The sequence below is a fragment of the Rhipicephalus sanguineus genome, chromosome 8 (genome assembly GCF_013339695.2).
Source record: "Rhipicephalus sanguineus isolate Rsan-2018 chromosome 8, BIME_Rsan_1.4, whole genome shotgun sequence".
In the NCBI taxonomy this organism is placed as follows: Eukaryota; Metazoa; Arthropoda; class Arachnida; order Ixodida; family Ixodidae; genus Rhipicephalus; species Rhipicephalus sanguineus.
In genome coordinates, this window is record NC_051183.1 from 111,451,273 (window position 1) to 111,474,636 (window position 23,364).

A 23,364-nucleotide genomic window follows, 5' to 3' on the forward strand; every position below is an offset into this window, starting at 1 on the left:
TAGCGTCAACAGCAGCTGTAGCAGGAATGGGCTCTGTCTAGCGACAGCCTTCCCTTGTGCGCTGTGTCTTATCACAGCCTCTGTCGGACGTAATTAGTTGCTCGATTAATTTAAGATTTATTAACGGCAGTGGTGATTCTGCGTCAACGCTTTAGCAACCTTCTCTGTCTGTTTCTTTACGTTGCACGTCTACAGATTTTTGTTTTTTGTGTTTGTGAAGTTTGTCTCTTGTTGAAGTCCTGAGTTCATATACGAATGCGTTGTAGAAGAAAAATTAAAACACATAAATGTTTATTCCATGCTTCAGAAGCAAATATAGACATATTTCACAAGCTGTGATCAGTGTTGCGAACATAGGAGGATTGTAACAAGCACATCCGCAACTAAAATGTTTTGTTTCCTTGTTCCCAGTGACGTGACAATTTAACTGAACATTCAGAAGGTTCATTTTCAGACTACTTAATGATTACTAGCACCCATGTTTATCTTTCTGGTGCTTGCATGCTGTACTGATTTATTTATTTGATTCGAAACATCCGATAGGGCCGAGAATTGCGCAGCGGATAACAGGAACATAAGAAGTGTAGGCATGGTTCAGACGGTACAGATCCATAGAAACTATGGGAAGGCATTGTTAATATATACAATGACGATTCAAGTGCTCGAATGTTTGGCCAAGCAAGAAACCTATTATACTGCAAGAACAATACCAAGAGTAAGTGTAAGTTCAATGCGACCAACCGAAAAGGAAATATGTTTGGGCCGGAAGAATTTGCATTGCGTAAACACCACACAGTTGGACAGCAAATATTTTCTTCTCAATTTTCTTAGAGAGCACAAAGATCATTAATGTCCTAAACGTGCGTAGTGGATTAACACATCTGAAATATCAATTCACAACGGCTAAGTTGAAGCATTTTTGGCGCGTAATTTTTGTTTTACGTCTTTTAAATGCATCGTCGTCTGTCTGTATCTTTTTTTTTATTGACACGATGTAAGGAGATGTTGGCGTACAAATAAGGCGCCGGCTACTCCTTAGCTCTTGGAGTACATAGGGTCCATAAACATAAAGTACATAGTGTCCAAATTTCTAATCACAATTAACCCCTAGTAGGTACTATATACAACTTAGCGTGACAGTCAAGACATAACATAACAGTCAAAACAACATAGTCAACAATCACATATATGTGTACACACGGTGATGTTAAAAAAAAGAACAGCAACCAAGACAAAAATAGTCAACACACATAAATATACACTCTGCCGTTCATACAAAACAAAGCTTAAATGCGCTAGTAATGGCCAAGAATGCCACTCTCTTCAAGAAAAATGTTCAATGCTTTTAAAGCACACTTCTGTAAGCCTCTTGTTGGCCACGGGCTCAAAAGTTTCCTTGAACTTAGTGGTCTGTGGTCTAATGTTATTAACGATGATTTAAGTCTGCGTCTTGGTGCGTCGTGCTGTTGGCATTCTAGAAGGAGGTGACATATGTCTTCATCTACGAATCCACAATCACATTCAGGAGTTTCAGCGCGGCCACTTTTGTGTAAAAAATGCTTGGTGTAGGCAGTTCCTAGCTAATATTCCAAGAAAATGCATAAAAAGTTGCGTGTTACTCAGGACCACTCTCAGGCCAGGAACTTCCACAAGTTCTATCGAATGTCGCGTTGGGGTTTTCAGTCTCCTAACCGCAGACAGTCACACGGATATCGAGCCACTAACGGTGCGTACATGGTCACCATTTGAATGCTGCGCATAATGTCAGCACCAAAACCTGTGATTGTTTACAGCGACAATTAAAGGAGCTCCAATGTCACACGCAGAGTGTCGTTGCACACATAGCCATCTCTCTTCAGGTCTCCTAGATCAAAACAATTATGAAAGCAAGAAAAACAGGTGCTTGATAGATTTTCTTTCTGATAGGCTGGGAGAGAGCGGTTTGTCTTTTGTGCAATCACTTTGTCTTCGTTCTTGACAGGGTGCAGAATAGTAAACCTAATTTTATGCTCGAACGGCCATGGAATTCTATCGTCGTGGTCACCTACGTGCAGCTCAAGCCTAATGTTAAGTTTAATACATTTGCCATTTTTCTTCAGAATAACCCCCGGTGACATGTTGTAACCGCGAAGGTAGACCTGCCCATGGACATATTCGCTCTGGCCGTCTTTCGCCGCCTTGGCTTCAAGTGACCCTATTCCGGGAACGAAAAAGTCGCAACGCGTTCCGCTTCTTTCAGCGTATGCTAGTGCTTTCTGCTGCATCTCTAGCAACCTCTTCGTGCTTGTTCTTGCGTATGAATATTGATTTTTCATGTCAGCCATTTCACTGCTAAGCGCTCTTTGTATCGCGTTGATTCCACTCAACACACGATGTATCGTTCCCTCAATTTGTCCGACAGGCGCAACATCTTGGCTCACTGATTCCTTTAGGGAGTTCATACTTTGGCAGACCTCAATTAGGCTGTCAATAACAGCACCGTTGTCTCTGACTACTCGCTCCAGAAGCGCCTTCATTTCACCCGCCTGTTCCTGCACTGCTGTCCTGACAACGGTCGCTATTCCTTTCTCCACGGCGTCGCTCAACTTCTCCTCGCACTCCGTCGCTTGAGTTGCTGCATGGGCGTGGCATGAAGCTCTCAGATGCTCGCCCATGTCACGGCATAAAACCGTCGCCGAACACCTTGGGCAGAATGTACAGTGGTATTCGCATTCTCGGTGAAAGTGCTTGTGAACGTCTGAGGCAGCCATCATAAGTGGGCAACCGAGTCGTTGGTTCCAGCATTTAACCTGCATTGCAGACAAAATCGATCAACCACAACAGGTTAGAAAATGCACTTCAGAAGGCAAAGTTCAGGAAAGAGTGCATATATATATATATATATATATATATATATATATATATATATATATATATATATATATATATATATATATATATATATATATATATATACCAGATTCGACCGAAACATGCGGCTCACGGATCGTGGTGAAATGAGGCGCCACGGCGCTATATGCATATCTACGTCGCTGTACGTCAGCAATTTCGACGGCCCCTCACGGCAAGGACGCGCCGTAGTCCCCTGATAAGCGAGACGTTCAAGGTCCGCGTGCCGGTTCTTTCGCAAGAAGCACGGTTTAGAGGGTTGCAGCATGGTAGCGCGTGAGTCCAGTCGCTTGGTTTTTTATTTCACGTTTCGCTGGCTTTCTTTAAACTCCGCAAGCGATCACCACGCAGTATGTGCGCTGCCAAAAAAAAAAATGCATTTGTCGCTTTGGAAGGCCTTCTACAATTAAACGCACTGGGCCCTAAAGTCGATAAATTATTTAGTCCATAATTGATCTTTGGCAATTCGTTAATTAAGAGCAATATAAAAAGACAGACTAACAAGCGCCACATGGTGGCCTACCATATGTTGTTGATTTCATTCAGTCAAGGTTAACCATCTTTTATTAATATTTCTTTCGACTTTTACGCGAAACACCCTGTATAGTGCGCTCTCGGGGGCTCCAGGAATAAAGAACGCAGCAAGCCAGTCAAGCAAAAGGACGTCTTTTGCCCGTTCTATACAATACATCATTTAGCAGAATCACATAGCAAACGTAGAATGTGAGTTAACTCTGTTTCAAATCAAAGGATGCAGATAGACACGATATTACAAAAAAGGCGCCGCTGCGCGTAATATGTTCCTTTAATGTATTTATAATTTATGTATTTTGAATCATGACCTGCGCTTGTATACATCTTTCTTGTATGGTGCGTTTTCTTGGCACCACCTCAATCTGCAGTGTGTTTTGAATTTTTGTAATTCCTATTTTGGTTACTGTTGCTAGCTTTCACTATATCTTGACTGCTGCTGCCACCATCACCTCTGCCTGATTTATACAGAGGGATGAACGTAGTCAAGCAGATAGTTGCTTTTATTCTCACACCTCTATAAACGTTGAATAGGTGGAAATAAAGCTATAATGATGATGATGCATTGTGTTTTAAGACGCAAGGTCCAGCGATAGCCAAAAAGCACCAGGTCACGATATATACTGTGGTGAATGATTATGTTTAGTGGCTGTAATACAGCGTAAAATTCTGCTCTCAAAGGTGCGAAAAACACAAAATTACAAAATAATGAGAGTGAAGTGAAACGTGCATGACGATATTGAATTGCAAGTGGTCACGGTGCTAAGATATAGAAATATTGTATTAGCACGTATGCCTCGTCAGGGCCCTTTATGCCAAGGGCCGTGAGGCAGGTGCTCTGTTTCAATCTGTATCCGCAGCAGTATCTTTCTCTAGCATGCTGTGCTACTGGTCACCTTTGTAAATTGCATGAAAAGTGCGTACGTCCTTTAGAAATTGCTGTAGTTGTATCATATTTAAAAACAGGTTCTCTAATAATAAACATTGCTGCATGACGAGGTATATCTTGCTTGAACGCCAATAAAAATGCTTTTTTCTTTGAGCCTCTAGGTCAAAGCATTGAAGGAGTCTGTGACGTACGGTAAGGGGATGGCCGCATCTGTCACAGCTGGGTGAATCACCACCGGACAATTTGACAATTTGTGCGTGCGTGTGTGTGTGTGTGTGCGTGTGTGTGTGTGTGTGTGTGTGTGTGTGTGTGTGTGTGTGTCCTATTCTAATCCGACAGAGTGTGACATCTGTGCGGCGTACTTTTGTTGTAGGTGGCCAGTCGCCGAATGTGCTTTGATCAAGTGTAGCCCACTACGCGCTTGTAAATGTCATGACCTCTGGCAGTACACCCTGAACGTTTTCCGTACGATTTGTTTTAAGTCTATTACAGGAACAGCCACTCAAGAGTTGACAGCAATTTACGTCGATGGACGGGGCGAGCTGGTCAGCCAACACATTTCCTACGATCTCGTGGTGCCCTGGCACCCAGCACACCACGACATCATGCCCGCCTAGGATGCGCAGGCCGCGCATAATATGAATCAGAGCGATATGGAGGACTACTTTTTTTAGAGATTTCAAAGGCTTTACTGCGCTCAAGGGTATGACTGCATGCCCTTGGTATGTTTAGTTTTTTGTTGTGTTTAACGACTGTGAACAACGTGCAAGCCTTGGCTGTGAGAGTGCATGTGTTAGCGCGCAGAATGCCGGCATCCGAGAAGGATGGGCCAACCGCTGCGCAGGACACGCCAGCACGGGACTTCGATGCAACAGTATAATATTCTGGGCACTCATATTTATGGTGCAACTCGAGGAATGTGTATCCGAATGTGTATGACGGGGGCGTGGTTTGTGACCGCGGCGAATAATGTGGCACAGTCTACATGCTACCACTACCGCCGCAGGGGCTGCGTAACAGGGTGAATACAGCGATATTAAAGTGGCGGGACAGTTGTTTCTTCAGTCAGCACTCTAACATGCATTGAGAAAGTGTGTGCCACTGTGAGCCGGTTGTGAAAAATATGTATGCACTTGCACTCAACGTGAAGGCTGTAAAAAGTGCGTACCAGGCTAAGAGCACCCTTCAGCGACGCTCGCGTCCCGGCCAAGCAAGCGCTGGCGTTCCAAATGTGGAGCCTCCTCGGCGTCCATGGCGGGAAAGAAACCGTCATTTGTGATGCAGCGGCACCCTTTATCCTTCCACTTTTCCTCCTCACCCCCACATCTCTCCTCCCAGGTGCGTAACCAAAGAGGGGGTTGGTGGGGTTCAAACACCCCCCCCTGAAAATTTTCACTTTTGCATGTGTATGCATACACGCACACATACAAACGCACGCACGAACATACATAAAGTGTGGTTGAACCCCTACCGAAAAAGATTTCTGTCTACGCCCCTGTCTTCTCCCAACTCTCACTTCCCTTGTGCACCCATTTGCTGCACGGGTATGCTATGTTTTACCCTCCACCTTATGTGGCCATCCTCCTCACCCTCATTTTCCCTTTCCCACCATTTGCTATACTGTACTACTCATAAATAAGCTACAGATTACCCTCACCCTCCTCATTTCCTTCCTCCTCGCGGTCGCAGCACTGCTCCTCACCCTCACTTCTCTTTCTCACCTCCTTGCTATACATTGCTATGCTATACAGTTTTGTATGCGTGACGCTAGGAGACAATATGACGTCACGGTATACGACAGCATAGAACAGCGGACGACAGCCCGGGCCCCTGAAGTGCTCCGCACTTAAATCTTGAGAACTGGACAAGTCGTTGATGGTGGCATACGCGGGCTGTTAACTGTTTGTATTCAATGCAGAAAATACATGAAGGACGAATACGTTCCCTGCAGCTAGAGTGACCACTCGTCGCACACTACACGAAGTCTTTCTACTAGGCTTGTTCTAAAGGCGTCTGTTGACAAGCGGATGCCTAGATAAGTGAAGGGCTCAACGTCTTGAGACTGCTTAGTGTGGCAGAACGATATTTATCGCCCCATAACCAAGGCGTGAGCGTATAAGGCATTATCAATATACCATTTAATGCCACTTGTGGCATTACTATTATGCTAGTACGCAGCTACAGTAAGCAAGCTGCTTACTAGCATGATAGTATGTACAGCTTGTTTTTGGTTTCGTTAAGGTTCGCTGGATGGTCACATAGTTTAAATGCGCTCTTTTTAGTTTCCCAATGCCATTTCGGAGCCAGTTCGGAGCAGTTGCTAACAAATATTACAATTTGGAGCGGCCTTTCTCTTTTGGAGCAATTGGAGCAGCATTTGCATCACTGCTGTTGCTACCCCAGGGGGAACTTGACAACAGCTTTAGTATGCCCATTGTCTTCATGCATTTGCCTCTAAGGGACTATGGGCACCGTACATACGTTAGGAGCCGCCACAGTCGCGCGCTGCCTTCAGCGCCAAAGCGGCCGCGGCAGCAGATTTGGCGGGATAAGGAAGCAGACGACGCAGGCGGCGGCAAGCCACTGCGCCGTGCTTTGGTGCTTCGCTTGAGGCGTTTTATTTCCTGTTTGCTTCCAAAATACGTCAAATTTTGAGCGGCTGTCAGAGAACGTAGCGTTAGCGCGTGTGCTTCTTTTCGCCAGACCTCGTGTGTCCTCAGGCGTACGCGGCAACATAAAATGCATGACGTGTTGGAAGACAACGGAGGTGACGAGCCCGTTGAGCGAAACTGCGCACGTGTAACGCGGGCCGCCTCGCTCACTAAACAGTCACAGCTTATCACCCTCGGGCTAACATGGCAGTGAACTCGGCGGCAGCTTGAAACTGGCGACACCAGCAGTTGCGCTGTCACGGCCGCTGGATGAAAAAACGCTTTCCATCTGTGTGAACCTGTAGCGCTCAGAAAATATCGATGGATTGTACGCTGGGTGCGCCTTTTGGCATTTTCGACAAAGTGCCTGCTGCATACTCTGCTGTACGGCCTGGGTGTTCAATTAGACCCATCGCTGCTGTAGTGCAATGTAGCATCCATAAATTCTCACTGGCACAGAAAAACATACCTCATCTATTCACAAAACTCACTTTTGTCGTCGAACGAGTGCGATCCACCGTTCACGCCGATACCGTTCATGTTCTCTAAATTGAAACCGGTAAAAGCGCGTGCCCGGAGAATTCCTGTAGGTGTTATTGCAGCCAACAACGCAGCAATTATTCCTGGAGTTCGGCATTCCTACGAACAGCGCAACCGAGACAAAACCAACTGCCCGCGAAAATACCTCGCGCCGTCACAGCGGGAGCGTGGAGCGAGCAGGGGTGCAATCGCGGAGCGATGTTTTATATTATTCTTATCGTCCACCACCTGCGGCTGGTTGATCGCGTTGATAACGCGGACGGACCGTCGCTCTGGTCACTGCCCAAGCGCGAAAAGCACGAAAAGTATAGTCGTCGTAAAGGGCATAGTGCCTCGATTTGACCCCATTGGGAGCGCGTGAGAACATCCCGCCAAATCTGCGCTTCTCGGCGCTAGGGACACCTTCGCTCGGGCAGCGGAGTTACGTCTGCACGGTGCCTATATGTGCGATACAAAGGTTAACTTGGTATTGAGAATTATACCTAGAAACTTGTGTTCTGTGAACCTGAAATTGTCACCCTGCGTGGCAATTTCATCGTGAGAGTACATTTCTTTTTCCCTAGACAAAAAGACACACGTGCTTTTTTGTGGGTTCAGTCTGAACTCATTCTCAACCGCCCATTTGGAGATCTTGTTTAAGACCAAGCTGGACCTGTCACCCACAGATCGCGAGAGAACGCGATTGAAAACCTATGTGCATATCGTCAAGACGCGTTGAATAAAACATGTTACGTTGTTACGTTGGATGCTCAAGCGGAGATAATTAATTTTAATGATAAAAAGCGCACAGCTCAGCAACCCACCCTGTGGCACTACGGTTTCTACTACAAATGTTCGGGACTAAACATTGCCCACTCGAACAGGGAAATCGCGATCAGACAGATAAGTTTCGATGATATTGAAGAATATATTACGATGTATACCCATGTGGCAGAGGTCTCACTATATCCCAATGCCTCTTCTTGTTGAGAAATACAGATAAGAAAAAAATCACCGCCATATCTACGAAGTGAATGATGTTAGAGGAGCTTGCTCGGAGATGATCAGGTAACCTGCGAATCCTCCGTACACATTCCTCTACCATCATATATAGACGTGACAACGCTGCTATATATACATTAGCCCTCATCGCTTCGGCCTCCCGGGCTCTCATCGCAGGGTCTTGGTGGCGAGCCCGAGCTGCTGCTGCGTTGCGAGCCCACCGAGCTGCTGCCTTGGCTGGGGTGTTCATGCTGCGGAACGGCAACGAAGAGTGTTCACTGAGTGAGCTCCCGGAGAAGAGAAAGAAAGCGTGCCAAACGAGAGGCGCGGCCCTCTGTTCACTGAGTGAGCCCCCGGCGAAGAGAAAGGAAGCGCGCCAAAAGCAAACGCCAAACGAGAGGCGCGGCTCTCTAGCGGTCACCTATCTAACTAGCTCATGCGCCAAGCGTAGTGTGCGCCGCCGTGAGCGGCGGCGCGCCATCTAGTGAGCATTCTTGAAATCACTGGAGCGTGTACACGCCGCCGACGGACAAGGCGCGAGCATAAGGAGCAAGCTCCTAAAACTGCTTATGAAGAAAAGCTTCACGTATGCAGTGCCTCGATACGTATGAGATGATCAGTGGTGGATTGGCCTTCTCGAAACCAGCACTGGTATGAGTCGAGCAATTTGATTTGATTCTAGGTAGTATAGTAAGCGGAAGTTAACGATTTCTTTTCAAATACTGTGCAGATGCAACTTGTTAGCGCTATACATCTGTAACTTTATACAGAGGATGGATGTACGTGGACGTGGTGAAGAAGTTAGAGAAGGACTGAGGGAAGACGATGAAGATGAGGGTGTTCTAAATAAATAACATGGCTGACCATAGCCTAGCCCAACGTGTATTATTACAAATTGGCGCAGCCACGTATAGTTCCTGTGTGGACATTCAAGTCAAGATGTGGGTGGACTTCACCATTGGAGCAAATCAACGCGGTGGCATCCGGATCTTGGCTGCAACGCCTCAAGATGAAGAGGAACAAGCTCTTCCGGAAGCAGTGAGCACTGACGAATTTGTCTCCTACATAAGCACTAGAACGAAGCTCACTCCAGGTGATTTAATTGCTAAAGGAACAGTGAGGATCAATATGAAACTTCAAGATTATGAGAATTTTGTTCTGACTCCAGTTGGAAACTACGCGAAGCCCGCTACCGTTGCTTCGTCTGACAGCTCCGTCGAGCTGTTCAACAAGTTTCTTGCAATGCAACAGGAACAGAACAGGCAGCAAAATGATTTAATGCGGTTCCTTCTAAACGTGACCGAACGAATAAGCAGACCGAGTCTCGAACACGTGAAGCCAGACATGTTTGACGGAGAGTCTAGCAGTCCCGAGTCCTGGCTAACATTTTACGAATATTCATGCAACGAAAACTACTGGCACAGTGACGAGGATAAAGTGAAAAACATGCGATTATTCCTCTCGGGAATAGCGAAGAGTTTTTATGAGTTGCGTGTCAACGCTCACAGCAACAAGCCATGGACAGTGTGGAAAGAAAGTTTTCTCAGCTCTTTTGGCGAGAACAAGGTGTTGCTATGGGACAAAGCAATCGCATTCAAGTACACGTCTGGATCTGCACTCAGCTATTTTTACGAGAAAAGGCGGTTGCTCCAGCTGGCTGACCCATCCTTGCCCGAGACGTCTGTGGTTCCGCTTATCATCCATGGTTTGAGTCCGGACCTCCAGAAGCAAATACAAGTGAGAGGACCCAAGACGGTTGAAGACCTTCTGCGGGGAATGCGAAACCTCTACCTCCAGGACCTAGGAACCCAGCGTCAAACCATAACACCTGCTGCAAAGTGTACAGGTACCACACGAGCTGACGAAAGACGCCCCTTTGCAAACTGGAAATCTACCGCAACGCGTGTGTCATTTTTAACCGACCAGGAAGACTCATGCCATAATGAGGAGCTCGATGACGTGACAAAAAACAAAATAAAGAGGGTCTCGGCTTCCGCCCGATGACATCAAGAGAAGCTGTTTATTTGTCGCATACAAGTCTATTGTACATATCTGTTTTTGTTAATGGAAAGCAACGGAGCGGGTTAGTTGAGAGCGGAGCGAGCGTCACAGTCATAAATGCCAGTATTGTTGAGAGTGAGAAAGTAAAACAGGGACGACCTGTAGAAGTACACGGATACGATGGAAGGCGAGATGTTCACGATAAATGGACTTGTGTTACCATATCGTGTCTCGGCAACACTGTCGCTGCGCAAGCACTGGTATTGGACGGAGTGCCCTATGAATTACTCCTTTCACGTCCAGCCATCAGTGCCCTTCACATTAACATCTACTGGACTGGAGAAGTTACTACAGAAGAAAAGCGCCACAGCCTCAACGCTTCAACTTCAACTTCACCTTCGAGGACTCTAAGGAAGCCATCGTCAGGTGAAGATGTGAAGACGCTTTACCCGGAATTGATATGCTTGAAAGGATATCCTACGGCAACTACAAAGTTTGAGGTACCCTTCAAGCTAGATGATACGACGGTGGTGAGAAAAAAAGCCCTACAATATGTCAAGGGAGAAAAGAATGTGGCTTCAGAACGAGATCCAAAAGATTTTGGATGCACAGATCATTCGTCCATCCACATCTCCATTCGCGCCGCCCATCACCATTGCACCTAAGGAAGATGGAAGTCTTCGACTCTGCACAGACGATAGACAAATTAATAAGCAGACAGAGCTTTTTCCGTTTCCTATGCCACGTATAGACTCTATCATAGATGAAACAGGTGGATGCAGAGTGTTTTCGCGCATTGACTTATGCAAAGGTTTTTGGCAAGTTCCGCTATCTGAAAAATACAAGAAATATTCTGCATTCATAACGCCCTTTGAAATCTACGAGTATAATCGACTCCCATTTGGATGGAAGAACTCACCCGCTTGGTTCCAGAAGATTATGAATGACGTTTTGCGACCGTTTCTTGAGAAGTTTTGTAACGTCTACATTGACGATATAATTGTTTATTCCCGCAACGAGGACGAACATTCAAACCATCTTGCTAGAGTACTTCAAGCACTTTGTGATGCCGAGCTCAAGAATAACGAGAAGAAGAGTGAGTTTTTCCAAAGAAAAGTTGTGTTTCTGGGTAGAGTATTTGATGGCCAAACCAAGACAACGAAACAGGAATCCGTAGAACGAATTGCAAAAATGCAGAAGCCGTATGACTTACACTCTTTGCGGGTATTTCTGGGTTTGGCCGGGCATTTTCGGTCGTTCATTAGAGATTATGTGACAAAAACTAAATGCCTCACAGAAATGACTAAGAAGAATGTTCCATTTCAGTGGACAACAGAGTGTGATTCCGTTTATCACAGCCTTGTGAGCATCATTTCATCTGATCCAGTTCTCACTCTTCCAGACTTGAAGTTGCCCTTCTTTGCTGAACACCGACGCTTCTTGTTATGGCACAGGTGCAGTGCTTTACCAAAGAGATGCCGACTGTCCGCGGAGCCGGCAACAGAGGGTCGTCGGATACTATTCGTACACCTTCTCAAAAGCGCAACTTACCTACACGACTACAGAGAAAGATGCCTTGGCAGTCCTAATGGCCGTACGCTATTTTAGACCTTACCTGGATGGCAGGAGCTTCACGCTCTTCACGGATCATCAAGCCTTGACTTACATCCTTAACCTCGCAGAGCCTAGAGGAAAGATCGGTAGGTGGGTGGCCGAACTCCAGCAGTTTACATTCGTGGTCCATCACAGGCCTGGGGAGCACCTAAAGGATGCAGATGCACTTTCGAGGCTTGCGGTCATTCCTGATCAAGAAAACATCAACGCAAACCTGTTGTGGGAGGGAACTGAAGAACTCCAGTTCCTCAACGGAAAGTTCGCAGTCCCCGAAACAATGGTGCCTCGAATCTTGGAACTTTATCACGACTCCCCGCACTCAGGTGGACACGATGGCTTTTGGAGGACTTATCGCAAGATCCATCAACGTTTCCAGTGGAAACACATGAAAGATGACGTCCAGCGGTATGTTCAGTCTTGTCATCAATGTCAAGTTCACAAAGCCAAGTACCTTCAGAGAACGGACGAGATGGTCTTGCCTCAACACTCCGGCATACCGTTTGAAGTTGTCCATGTCGATTTTGCAGAGCTCAAGAAAAAGGCTGCTGGAGTAGGAAGAACACAGTCTTTCCTAGTGGCAATAGACCAGTGCACAAGAACAGTGGCTGCACGGCCGGGAAGAGAAGACGCGAATAGTGTGATTGCTCTCTTGAGCCGTGAGATGTTTAAGAGTACAAAAGTAGTGATATCAGACAATGGACCAGCGTTTCTAAGCCAGCGTTTGCAAGAGTGGGCAAAGCAACGTGGAGTTACTTTGCGACGCTGCGCGCCGTACCATCCTGCAGGAAATGGCATGGCTGAAAGAATAATACGAGATTTGAAGCAGTTCATTTCAATGTACCCAAGCTTTCAAGGCGGATGGAAATGCTGCTTGGAGGCAGCTGTTGCTCATCACAACCGATCGCACACTGCGAGCATCGGCTGTAGCCCGTATTTTGCGGCATTCGGAAAGGCACCAGTGCTTCCTGCTGATCAACCGCTTCGCATTGCTGACCGCCTGCAATTGTGCGAAAAGCGAAAAACTTCGGAAGCATACCAGCGATATCGGGAAGATATGAAGAGAAACTTCGACCGCCGCCACAACACGCGGATACCTAAGATACAGCTGAACGATCTGATACTCGTCAGAAACGGCCTTCCCGGCACGAAGCAGGTGTATTTGGGACCTTATCGAGAGGTGCAGACTGCAGTGCAACAAGGCGTTCTCAAGAGGGTTGGTTACGTAAACGGTGACACTGTGCTGGAGTTTGCGACTGTTGGAAACGTCTTCATGTATCATCCCAGGAGGGATGAGTCTTCAAAGAGGGGGAGTGTACGTGGACGTGGTGAAGAAGTTAGAGAAGGACTGAGGGAAGACGAGGAAGATGAGGGTGTTCTAAATAAAGAACATGGCTGACCCCATAGCCTAGCCCAACGTGTATTATTACAATGGACACTTTCCTTGCTTCAGAATTGGAATTATAATAGCCTCCTTCTAAGCAAAGGGGGTCTCGCCGGAAAGCCATATAACGGTGTAAAAGCAAAAGAGCGTTTTTGTATTTGGGATCGTAGTTGCTTCAACATATCGTATATTGCGCGGTGTGAACCTGGGGTAAATGTACGATTGCAATTCAGGGCTGCCTGCAGCTCTGCTAAGCAAAATGATTCGTTGTACGCTTCAATTTTAGCTTATTGTCTTCGTAACTTTTGTTATTCTATTACCGTTTTGTACATTTGGAAGGTATGGGAGTAGTGTGATAAGCTGATATGTGCCCAAAATGTGCGTCTAAAAACAAACCTTGACCTTCGTAGCTCTCTTCGTAGTTATTAACCTAATGCCGGGAATACGTTTGTTGGCACTTTTTTGTTCACTCTCTTCCAGAGTTTTCCCTCATCTGTGCAGGAGTTGATGCTGGATATAAATTTTCCTCAACTATCTCGCCTAACTTATCGACGCGCTCTCCTTGCCTGCGATTTGACCTCCTTGAAGTTTTCCACGTTTTCTGCTATTGGGCAATCGCGAATCTCGAGCTTTGTTCTGGTTCCTCCGCGCTTTTCTCCATGCCCCTTCCCTCCATGGAACACATCGCTCGAAACCCATGCCGCTCACTTGAGTAGTCCATTTAGAAGCGCTATCAAGTATAAAAACTGTAAAATACGTAACAGAATCATCTATAGCTGTAGCGGACATCTCAGCCCACGTCATGTGAGTAAGGGTTCGGCACCGTTCTCAATCGGCTGAGTAAACATTCCACCGAGGGACCTGCGGGGGCAGTTGATCTTCGTTCGGTGCACTGGGGATCATTGAGAAGTGGTCACTCCCATACGGGTTTGTAAGAACGTTTCATTTAAAATAAGGTAAAAGCGTCGGCGATAAAATTCCCAGATCTATGGCAAAACATGATTTATTTGCAAAATTAAAATAAGCGGGCTCCTTCGTATTCAAGAGACATGGCGCAGAAGAAAAGAGAAGCGGTTAAATAATTCGACCTCACACAACACTACGACAATCCCCCCACAGGCTAATGTGTGCTTGAAAACCACCAAGAATCAAATAGGGCTCTAGGAGCTCATTTATTATGATTTTAAATCGGGTCTGTGAAGCTGATAATGTGGAGTTATATAGAGAGAGAAAATGGTAATGATTTTAGTTAAAAGTGCAGCTCCAACAGCCACTGCCACAAAGGCAGCAAGAGTTTCAAATGCTGGTATCATGTGCTTCGATCAGCTATTTTGGCCACACCGCCAGAAGATACGACAGCATATTCGCTCCATTTTCGCAAAGTAATGTATTGCCTGAGGAAGTTGTTGTGTTCGGGAGTTAGGTGTGTTTCATGCATACATAGCACTTTTTGGTTGAACTTACTCAGAAGTTCATGGACGTCATCTAGATTTCTCAGTAATCCTCTTAGGTTGTGTTGTACAATTTTGACCATGATGAAAAAAAACATTGTGCTGTGTTTCTCAAAAGGATGGAGATTGACTGACTTTACGGAGCCTTTGTCAGGCCCTGTATTTATTATTTTGTCCATTTTAGAGCGGTTAAGACAGCCTCGCCGCCCCTTAGGCGCTGTCGGCGCCTCTTGACGGAGATTGGTATCTATAGCTTCTTGCGAGCCACTGGACCCCAGCCCCAGAATGCGATGTGTGCATCGGGTGGACATCGCCCCGATCGACAAAGGCTTTGTGCCCACCGAGCCCGATGTGGACAGGACCCTCTTCCCCTCTTTGCCATAGCTGCTTGCGGGCTTTTCAGATGCAGCTGATGTGAACATGTTCAGAAAGGGATGAGTAGGGTTGGCTGCTCCCACAGTAGGGGCGGGTGGCGTTAGCTTCGGCACACTGGGCGTGGTCCCAGCATCCGCCAGAGTCCGTAGTGGTGCCGCCCTGTGTTGCGCCACTTCAGCGAAAGGTGTTTTCAGTGCAAATGACAATCAGATCCGTTGTCTTTCGTCACGGAACGTATATTTTCCTTAAATTTTACAGTAACTATTTTTTTTTACTTCCAGGGTGCGCGAGCTCTGGAGTATGTGGAGTGACTGCCGTCGGAGTTTGCCGTTGGATCTCATTAGAGGATTTTAGTCTGTCCAGCATACCGCTATTGACCTTTTTTCGTGGGCGCCGCCATATTGCCAAGTGGGCGGCGCCGTCTTTGGTCTGGCAACCGACTGGCACGTGGGAAGCTCCGCGCTTGTATGGAAGGCATGCATGCGGTTGCAGTTGCAGTCGTTTATTTTCGCTCTGGCGCGCGGAATCTCGTATCAAGTGGTGCAGTTTAAGTAGGAAATGAGTCTGTGAGACGTCCTGAAAAGGTTTCATCCATTGAGGGTCAATGATGTTAATATACAGCGACGCGAGCGTGTCGCAAGTGGTCGTTATATAAAATTTCGGCACTGTCTGTCGGTAAACCGCGCAAATATTTCGACTCGTTCTAGCTGGGCAAGCAAGTGCTGGAGCTCTATGGGTATACAACGAAATTTTTTTCTTGCACTTTAATCTTTTAGTGTGTTTTTTCATTTTCGGTTCTTTTATGCTGTCGCACCGACTACCGCTCGTACATGCGGTCGTGCGTAAGCGCACAGTCTCGGTTTCATGGCGCAGACCATCTGTTTGTTGCTCACAAACTGTCGGCTATCTTGTTTCTTAACTTTTAAGTGACCGTTTATTACTCGCTCGTGTGTCCACCGGTGCGAACAAAATAAGAGCTGTTTACAGGGAGGTGCTGATACATTAAAAAAGATGCTGATGTTTACATGCCGGCGCTCTTCTTTTTTTTTCTTTTGAGAGTCGTGACATTTGATACAATTTCGGCAGCGATAAGGTGAAGATGGTTGTAAAGTTTCTTCTGTTGGTGAAGCACCAAGTGCGCCCGGGCTCGAGCCTGTGTATCCGAGGTGATTCGTGTTTAGATTTTTTTTATAACTTCGTCGACCAGATGTACTCTTCTTGCGAAATTCTTACTTTGGTTCGCAAATGTAAGCAGCAAAATTCGCAGTTATCGAAACACTAGACAAGCATAAGAACGTCGTTTTTGTTTTGCGCTCACAAGAGAATTAACTAGGTTGCATATCACTGCGCGGCTTGTCGGACACGGTTCCTGACCGCGTAAAAAATTGTCTTCCTGAGGTAGTTCTACACACGAAGCCACATAACTTTCTTATTCTTCTATCTCTGTTTATTTTTATTTTTTTTCATTTTTTTACTGTTTGGTTTTATATCACACGTTGTATACTATACACACCGCTTTCTTACGGAAATGATAACCTCACGACAAGGATCTGTAGTGTTCAGTGAATGTTCGGGCTTTACAAGGCCGGTGCGGAGCACAAACTAAACGTATGATGCCGGTTACCCTACTGATAAGTGAGGGATTTCTCGTCCGTTCTAATAACGCTACATAAACTCCAGCGATCACCGTGTTGAGCTGAGACACGAGGCTAATTGTTAGACCTACCACATCATATTAAAATGTAATAATAAAACGAAGCGAAAACCACCCAGGTGGCTACTCGAGTGGTGCTTAGATGTTTCGCGCTTTACCGGACGGGGCCGTACTGAACGCTTATGTTTGTTCGTCTATATCTGGCCATATCCAATAATCATTTGACTTTGTGGGACACTCGGTATATCGGATATATTGCGGCACCATGCCGATTTAGAACCTGTAACGTAACACAAACGGTGTACCTTGAAGAGTCCGCAACCGCAAACTCTTCGCGCTTGGAGATGCACGTCGCATACTTCTTCAGACAGCAGTTTCCCAATTTCCTGTATTTGTTAGAACAACCAAAATGGCCGAGTGGTGTCCTGTTGACCTTTCTCTGGCTGACATCGCAATAACAAAGAAGAAAATCCTCAGGTCGACCTAAAACACGCAAAAAGTGTTCGACAATGCCACTCATCCAAGCACCAGCCCGCACACTCCGCGCCGTCGCGCACGAGCCAGAGAGGAGGAAAGCAGTGGTTGCCAGTCCGATCCTCCTCGCCCGATGCAAATGTCTATACGCAAAACGCTTTGCGAGTACCGGAATACCCGGTGTAAACTGCGCATGCGCGCGCCCGGTAAACATTGCCACGGCGCCGAAAGCGATCGCCGTCCCCCTGAAATTTATCAAGTGGCCGTCGTGCGCTCTTAAGCTTGTTAGCTCCTGAACTTATGCTTTATTTGCTTTAGATTCATGTCCTTAAGCTTCGACAGCACAATATTCGTGTCGATTCGGCACCGTTGTCGAGAGCCATATTCAAATAATCAATGATGTAGGCTTAGCGAGGGACAATCCCGGAATCTCAGAGGACATTGGTATACGTCTTTTTTAGTTGTTTTTATTCTCTATAGGTGGCACCACGTGACGTGCCGGCAGCTACGGCACACGCTATCCGGCATTACGCTACGCCTTCGCGTTACCGGAATACCGGACAGATTAAAAACGCTATTATCACTGTAGTCGTCATCACAGTGACCGGTTGTGCCACACTTCACGGAAGTAAGCTGCCCTCGACTGCTCTGGGATGCATGACCAAACATGTGGTGTTTCAAGCAAAGTCTCGGGTTCGGGATGTGCAGTCAAACATGAAGTTTCACATAGCCGGCTTCAAGAGTCTCGGGCAACGTGGTTGAACTGAAGATGAGTATTAAGTGTTTTGTTGCGACTTATGGTTTTTACGTCTCATTGTGATGCGCTGCACATGGAATACACCTTCGTCCCTCTATCCATCAAGGCTTTGTTCTTCATTTAATGCCATCAAGTCTTCGCCAGAGACTACGCCCTTCACGGTGTTAATGCTTCGGTGTGAGCTCAAAGAAACTGGGATGTTTCCAAGGCTACGAGGCGTGCGTATCTTTTTGTTCAAAAAGCAAAGTCCCTCTTGTCGTCTTTGTAGCCTCGTAACCGGTTACAATGGCCTCTTTTAGGCCCTTGCCCCACAAGTATAGGTAAATTCCTCTTACTTTCTAAGATGATTGCTCACAATGAAGGACATGTAATTTCGGGAAAGTTTCCTTGTTTTAGGGCCCGATGAGTGAGATTGCTTCAGCGTGTACCCTTTTCGGGGCACGATCAGTTGCAAAAGCGTTCGAGGATCCGACGTAAAAAAATATAAATTCTTCGGCAACAGCGCCGACCACCTACCACGGAGCCCAAGAAGGGGACGTGGCAGACCGTGTACAAAAATATTCACAGCGCCAGTAGTAGGCCTTTACTATAACCCAATATGGTTTACCCTATGTTGGAAAGCAACAGAAGGTGAAATCTTACCGCCCGAAAAAACGGGCGCAAATGGGAGATGACAGGAAATATTAAAAGTGGGAGAGAAAGGTGGAGATATGCAGAGAGAGAGAGAGAGACAGGAAAAGTTGACTGCCGATTTGCCCTGGGTGGTGCAGCCCAGGGGTGACGTCTACGTGAACCCTGGGCCAGAGGGAGACCGCCGGGACACCTTAAAGGTCGAATCGCCAGGCGTCGGCTCCAGACCCCCTTTTCCCGCTCATGGCAAGGCCACGCCCGGTGAGGCGTGGGATGGGAACGAAACCCCAGCATGTGACAGTTTTTCATGGGACCAGACCCGTTGCAAGTGTAGCCACTGTCTTGCGATCACCGCACCGTAGTGTCGAACATTCCCGATTTTCTTGGATTGTTCTGATTATCTTGAGCGCGCAACGGGGACAGTAGAGTTTATTCTGTAACTAATGTGGCCGCCATCGATAAGCATGGAATCTACGATGCCACGTGTATAACGGCCAATGTAGTCTTAGCGCTCATCAGATAACTCGGTGGCCGATGACTCTTCACGCCGCTGTCAGTGCACAGCGTGCATCGCTTGTATTTTGAGTTCTCATTTTTCGGGCACAAGTTCGCCCAAATAAAGGGTTTCGTATTTCTCAGTCTTGCTGAAGCCTTATTCACCGTCAAAACCACGTAGCAGCATTGTTCAGATATACACGCATTCACATTCGTCAAGCGTGGGTTTGTGGCCCAGTAGTAAGGAGACTCCCCTACGGAGGGTGAGGTCCCGGATTCAAGCCCCAGCACCGCAAAAATTATTCTTTCTGTTTAATTTCATTTACATCTTTACGGCTGTTATTATCCCAAATCTCGGAAGCCATTACGGTCCGACCAGACGCGGTTGCAGCAGTGCAGTGGCTCTGCCGCAAGGCCTTACGGGCGTCTCCACTCTTTACAAAAGTGCGCTTCCCTTTCAGCGAAGTGGCGAAAGAGGGCTTCCACAGTAACCCTCCTCCTGCGGGCTTTGCACTCTACCTTCTGACCTCGTCAATGACGTCATGAATGCATTCTCTAGCTTGTGAATCATTTCCAGATAGACAGCTGGCAGCAGCTAGTGCTGGAAGTGACACGTACGAGTGCTGAAACAGCTTTCTCTGCTTCTTTTGCACGAGAGGCGCCGATCACGTACATTTCATACTGATAGATTAACTGCTCTCCAGTGTTCGTCCGCATCAGTGGTTGTCTGAGCCAAAGATATTACCCTCAGAGACAAGACAGACCACTCAATAACATCGACAGCTGTGGAACTTGCCGCTCTTCGCGCTGAAGTTTGGGTAGTCAATCGCGAACTGCCTCAACAACGGTCAATCTTCAGTGATTCGAAGGCATCCCTACAATCTTTGCTATCAGCCCAGCGGCACGGAGCATACGAGCAACTGGACTTTGAGATGAGGTGTCCCCTCCATACTTCATTCGAAAAAGGACCCCACGTGACATTTCAGGGGATACCAAGTCACTGCGGTGTGATTGGCAACGAACACGCCGACACTACTGCTAGATCAGCTCTTCAAGGCGACACGCTCAAGACAATACCCCTATCAAGGACTGATCCTGCTAGCCAACTGCGAGTGGCCACACAAGAAATCACTCTCTTCACTTGGCATAAAACAAGCAGACTGAGCAACCAGCACCACCACATGCCGGAACGCTTTACATCGTCAGACACCTACTGGACTCCGCGGAAAAGATGCCTCTTCTTTGCCGTTTATTGTTATGAGTGGCTTTCACAAAGTCATTCTCCTTCCGCATCGGAATGGCTGACAACCCTTTTTGTGACAACTTTGTTAGCGAGGAGACACTACAGCACATCTTCAACGACTCCCCTCGCTACAACGTCCACAGAAAATCACTCGCTGTCGGTCTAGCTCGCACAGACCACAGACCGATGACGGCAGAAACTATTTTGGAAAGTCGTCCTGCAAGGTCATCGGGGTTGAAGGCGATGAAGGCAGTGGTCAAATTCTTGAAAACATCAGACTTGCAGCGGCGTTCATAGGCGGATGTCGATATTATTACTGTAAGGTGTGTGAATTTGTGCATGTGTGCTCCCCCGTCTCCTTTTCCCCAGCTTTAAAACACACCACCCCTTTTCCCAATGTAAGGTAGCATACCAGTTTTTCTGGACTGGTTAACATCCCTGCCATGTCAGTATCGCACGATTTTCATCATCGTGGTCTAGCTCCCGTAGTCTAAGGCACTCGCGGGTCAGATGCTAATCTATTCACCTTACTCAAATGCGTTTGTCGTCCCGATATCGTGAATTTCCTGCAAAGCCGCCTGCCGGCAAAATGATCGGCAAATCATCAATGACAATAATGCATCAATTCTTATTATTTATTAATTAAAAACCTGCTCCTACCAGGGGGGATGAATATTAATGATACCAATTATTTCCGCCGGTGCACTATCGGTGTTACTCTGGTTTCAACTTCCGGTATCCTAATTTATTTCTGCTTTTGACTTCTCCTCCAGCTATAGATAAGCTAAGGAAGACCTCTAAAGGGAGTTGCATAAACGTTCGTGAAACAGTACCTTGTTGGGAGATTTCAGTAAGGCACCGTAAATTTCTGTGTGTGCATAAACATCCATATTTCACCCGCTGCAGAACCAAATTTGTGTCTTCTTGCATCGTTGGCTCACCTCTCTTTTCAGCAGGTTTTCAGCAGGGAGGTCTCTCCAGTCAACGTGCTCTTCCAGGCAGATTTCACCGTCAATCGGACAGGCGTACCCGTCGGTCGTTTTGCACTGTTCGAGGCAGACACAACATGCTACATGGCCGCAAGGGAGATTCGCGGTTGTCTTGCGTACGAGTCCGCATACACTGCACAGCTTATTTCTAGGAAGGGGCTTCATAAACTGAAGAGGATTCCAGTCTAATTCTTCCGTGAAGCCTACCACCGTGTATTGTTGGTTCGCAAGCGCCATCATTCGAAGCAGCCGTCGTCTCTGACGGATGGGCTCAAACCGGGGACGTTTCACTCGCGCGAACTATGCCGTCTTATCTCGTGTTTTCGACGAGCAGTCGTCACCCTCTGAGCAATATCCGTTGCAGCTACGTTGGCGAGCCGTATTTAGCCTCTTTGTCACCGGTGTCGACGACGTGCTGTGGCGTGTATGATAAAGTCCAATGAACGCGACCCGAGCATGGGGCTTTCCTTCCATCATTTCTACCAGTAGACACATTACTCGCCGCGGTATTGTAGTGTTTATTTATTTTATTTTTGAATTTATTTATAGACATTGACATAAAACAATTTACAAAAATACAATATTGGAAGAAACGCATCTGGATCCCTGGCCTAGGGCTAGTTGAGATTCATTAAAAAAATAACCATGAAAAAAGCCATGTCACATATCAATAAAGAAGTGTACAAGCAAAAATATTTATACTAAGAATATAGCACTTCTAAAAGTAAATATAACATTATGCATTTACAGAGGTTAGCGACTGATCATACGTATGGGCAGAAAAAAAAAGGAGGAAATGAACAGTACGTAGGATAGCGTATATAAATAGCATATCAAACATTAAAGCAATAAATGAACGTACGAAAGTAATTTGCTGATATTAGGCCACTTTGAAAACTAATTATGACATATGTATCTAGAGAGCATAACAATAACACATAAGAACGGAAAGTAGAGAAACTACATTGATATTCATACATACACATATATTTAATTGCAAGGGAGCGTATACATAAGTAAATGTAACAGCATGCAACATGATTATACATGGTAGTGAATTCAAAATGGCTGTTTCTAGCATGGCTACTTTTGGTGTCTGTATGTTACTTAAGAAATATTTTTTCTGTGCAAAAGAGAAATTTTTATTCTGTTTTAGTTCTCGTGGAAGCCTATTCCACACGGCGACTCCATTAGCTGTTAGTTTACCGTACACGTTTTGCTGTTTGCTGCGTGAGATAGTTCCCTTTTACTTCGCTGCGGCTTTCGTAACTAGAACATACAAAATGTGTTGAGCAAACTGGATAGTTGGTGTTAATACTAGAATGGACCATAAGTGATGTTTTATAATAAATTAGCGTGCTGAACGGCATGATATTTAGGCTTCGGAAGAGTGGCAGCGTATGTGCCGTATAGTCTGAATTGGGTATAAGGCGGATCGCTCTTTTCTGAAGTTTTATCACAGGTTCTAGGTATGTGCTGTGTGTGCTGTATGTGTGACCCCAGGTAACCACATATTATTTTAAGTGGCTATGAAATACGCTAAATTATTTTTAAGGTGGGTAAGTGAAATATGTCTCGGCATTTGTACAGAAGTAAACAGGCTTTGCTGAATATTTTGCAAACTGCGTCGATGTGAGGTTTCCAGTTAAAATTTTGATCAAAGAGAACGCCTAGGTATTTTATCGAGTGTACTCGTTCTAGCGCTGAATTGTTTAGTGTAAGTGTGCATGGCTGTCCCTCGAGTTCTTTGCGCGGTGAAGTAAATATGATTTACTTGGTTTTCTGAGTACTTAAAGTTAGTTTATTAGAACAGAACCAC

General features: G+C 46.2%; 1 protein-coding gene across 1 annotated transcript; it reads right to left on the reverse strand.

Annotated features, from left to right (window-relative positions):
• Positions 1–1,724: 1,724 nt before the first annotated feature.
• Positions 1,725–21,801, reverse strand: LOC119402310 (TNF receptor-associated factor 6-like). The gene is made up of 2 exons (XM_037669461.2): positions 21,498–21,801; positions 1,725–2,789 (listed from the first exon to the last, which is right to left on the reverse strand). Exons 1-2 carry the CDS (start codon positions 21,783–21,785, stop codon positions 1,800–1,802), a joined length of 1,278 nt encoding a protein of 425 aa, XP_037525389.1. The 5' UTR covers positions 21,786–21,801; the 3' UTR covers positions 1,725–1,799.
• Positions 21,802–23,364: the final 1,563 nt, after the last annotated feature.

What these genes read in the sequence shown, in the direction of transcription:
- LOC119402310 (XM_037669461.2), bottom strand. Translation starts at nt 21,785, where the DNA reads ATGATGGCGCTTGCGAACCAACAATACACGGTGGTAGGCTTCACGGAA. An exon ending in AAAACCTGCTGAAAAGAGAG is followed by an intron (nt 2,790 to 21,497) that starts GTGAGCCAACGA and finishes TCTGCAATGCAG; the next exon opens with GTTAAATGCTGGAACCAACG.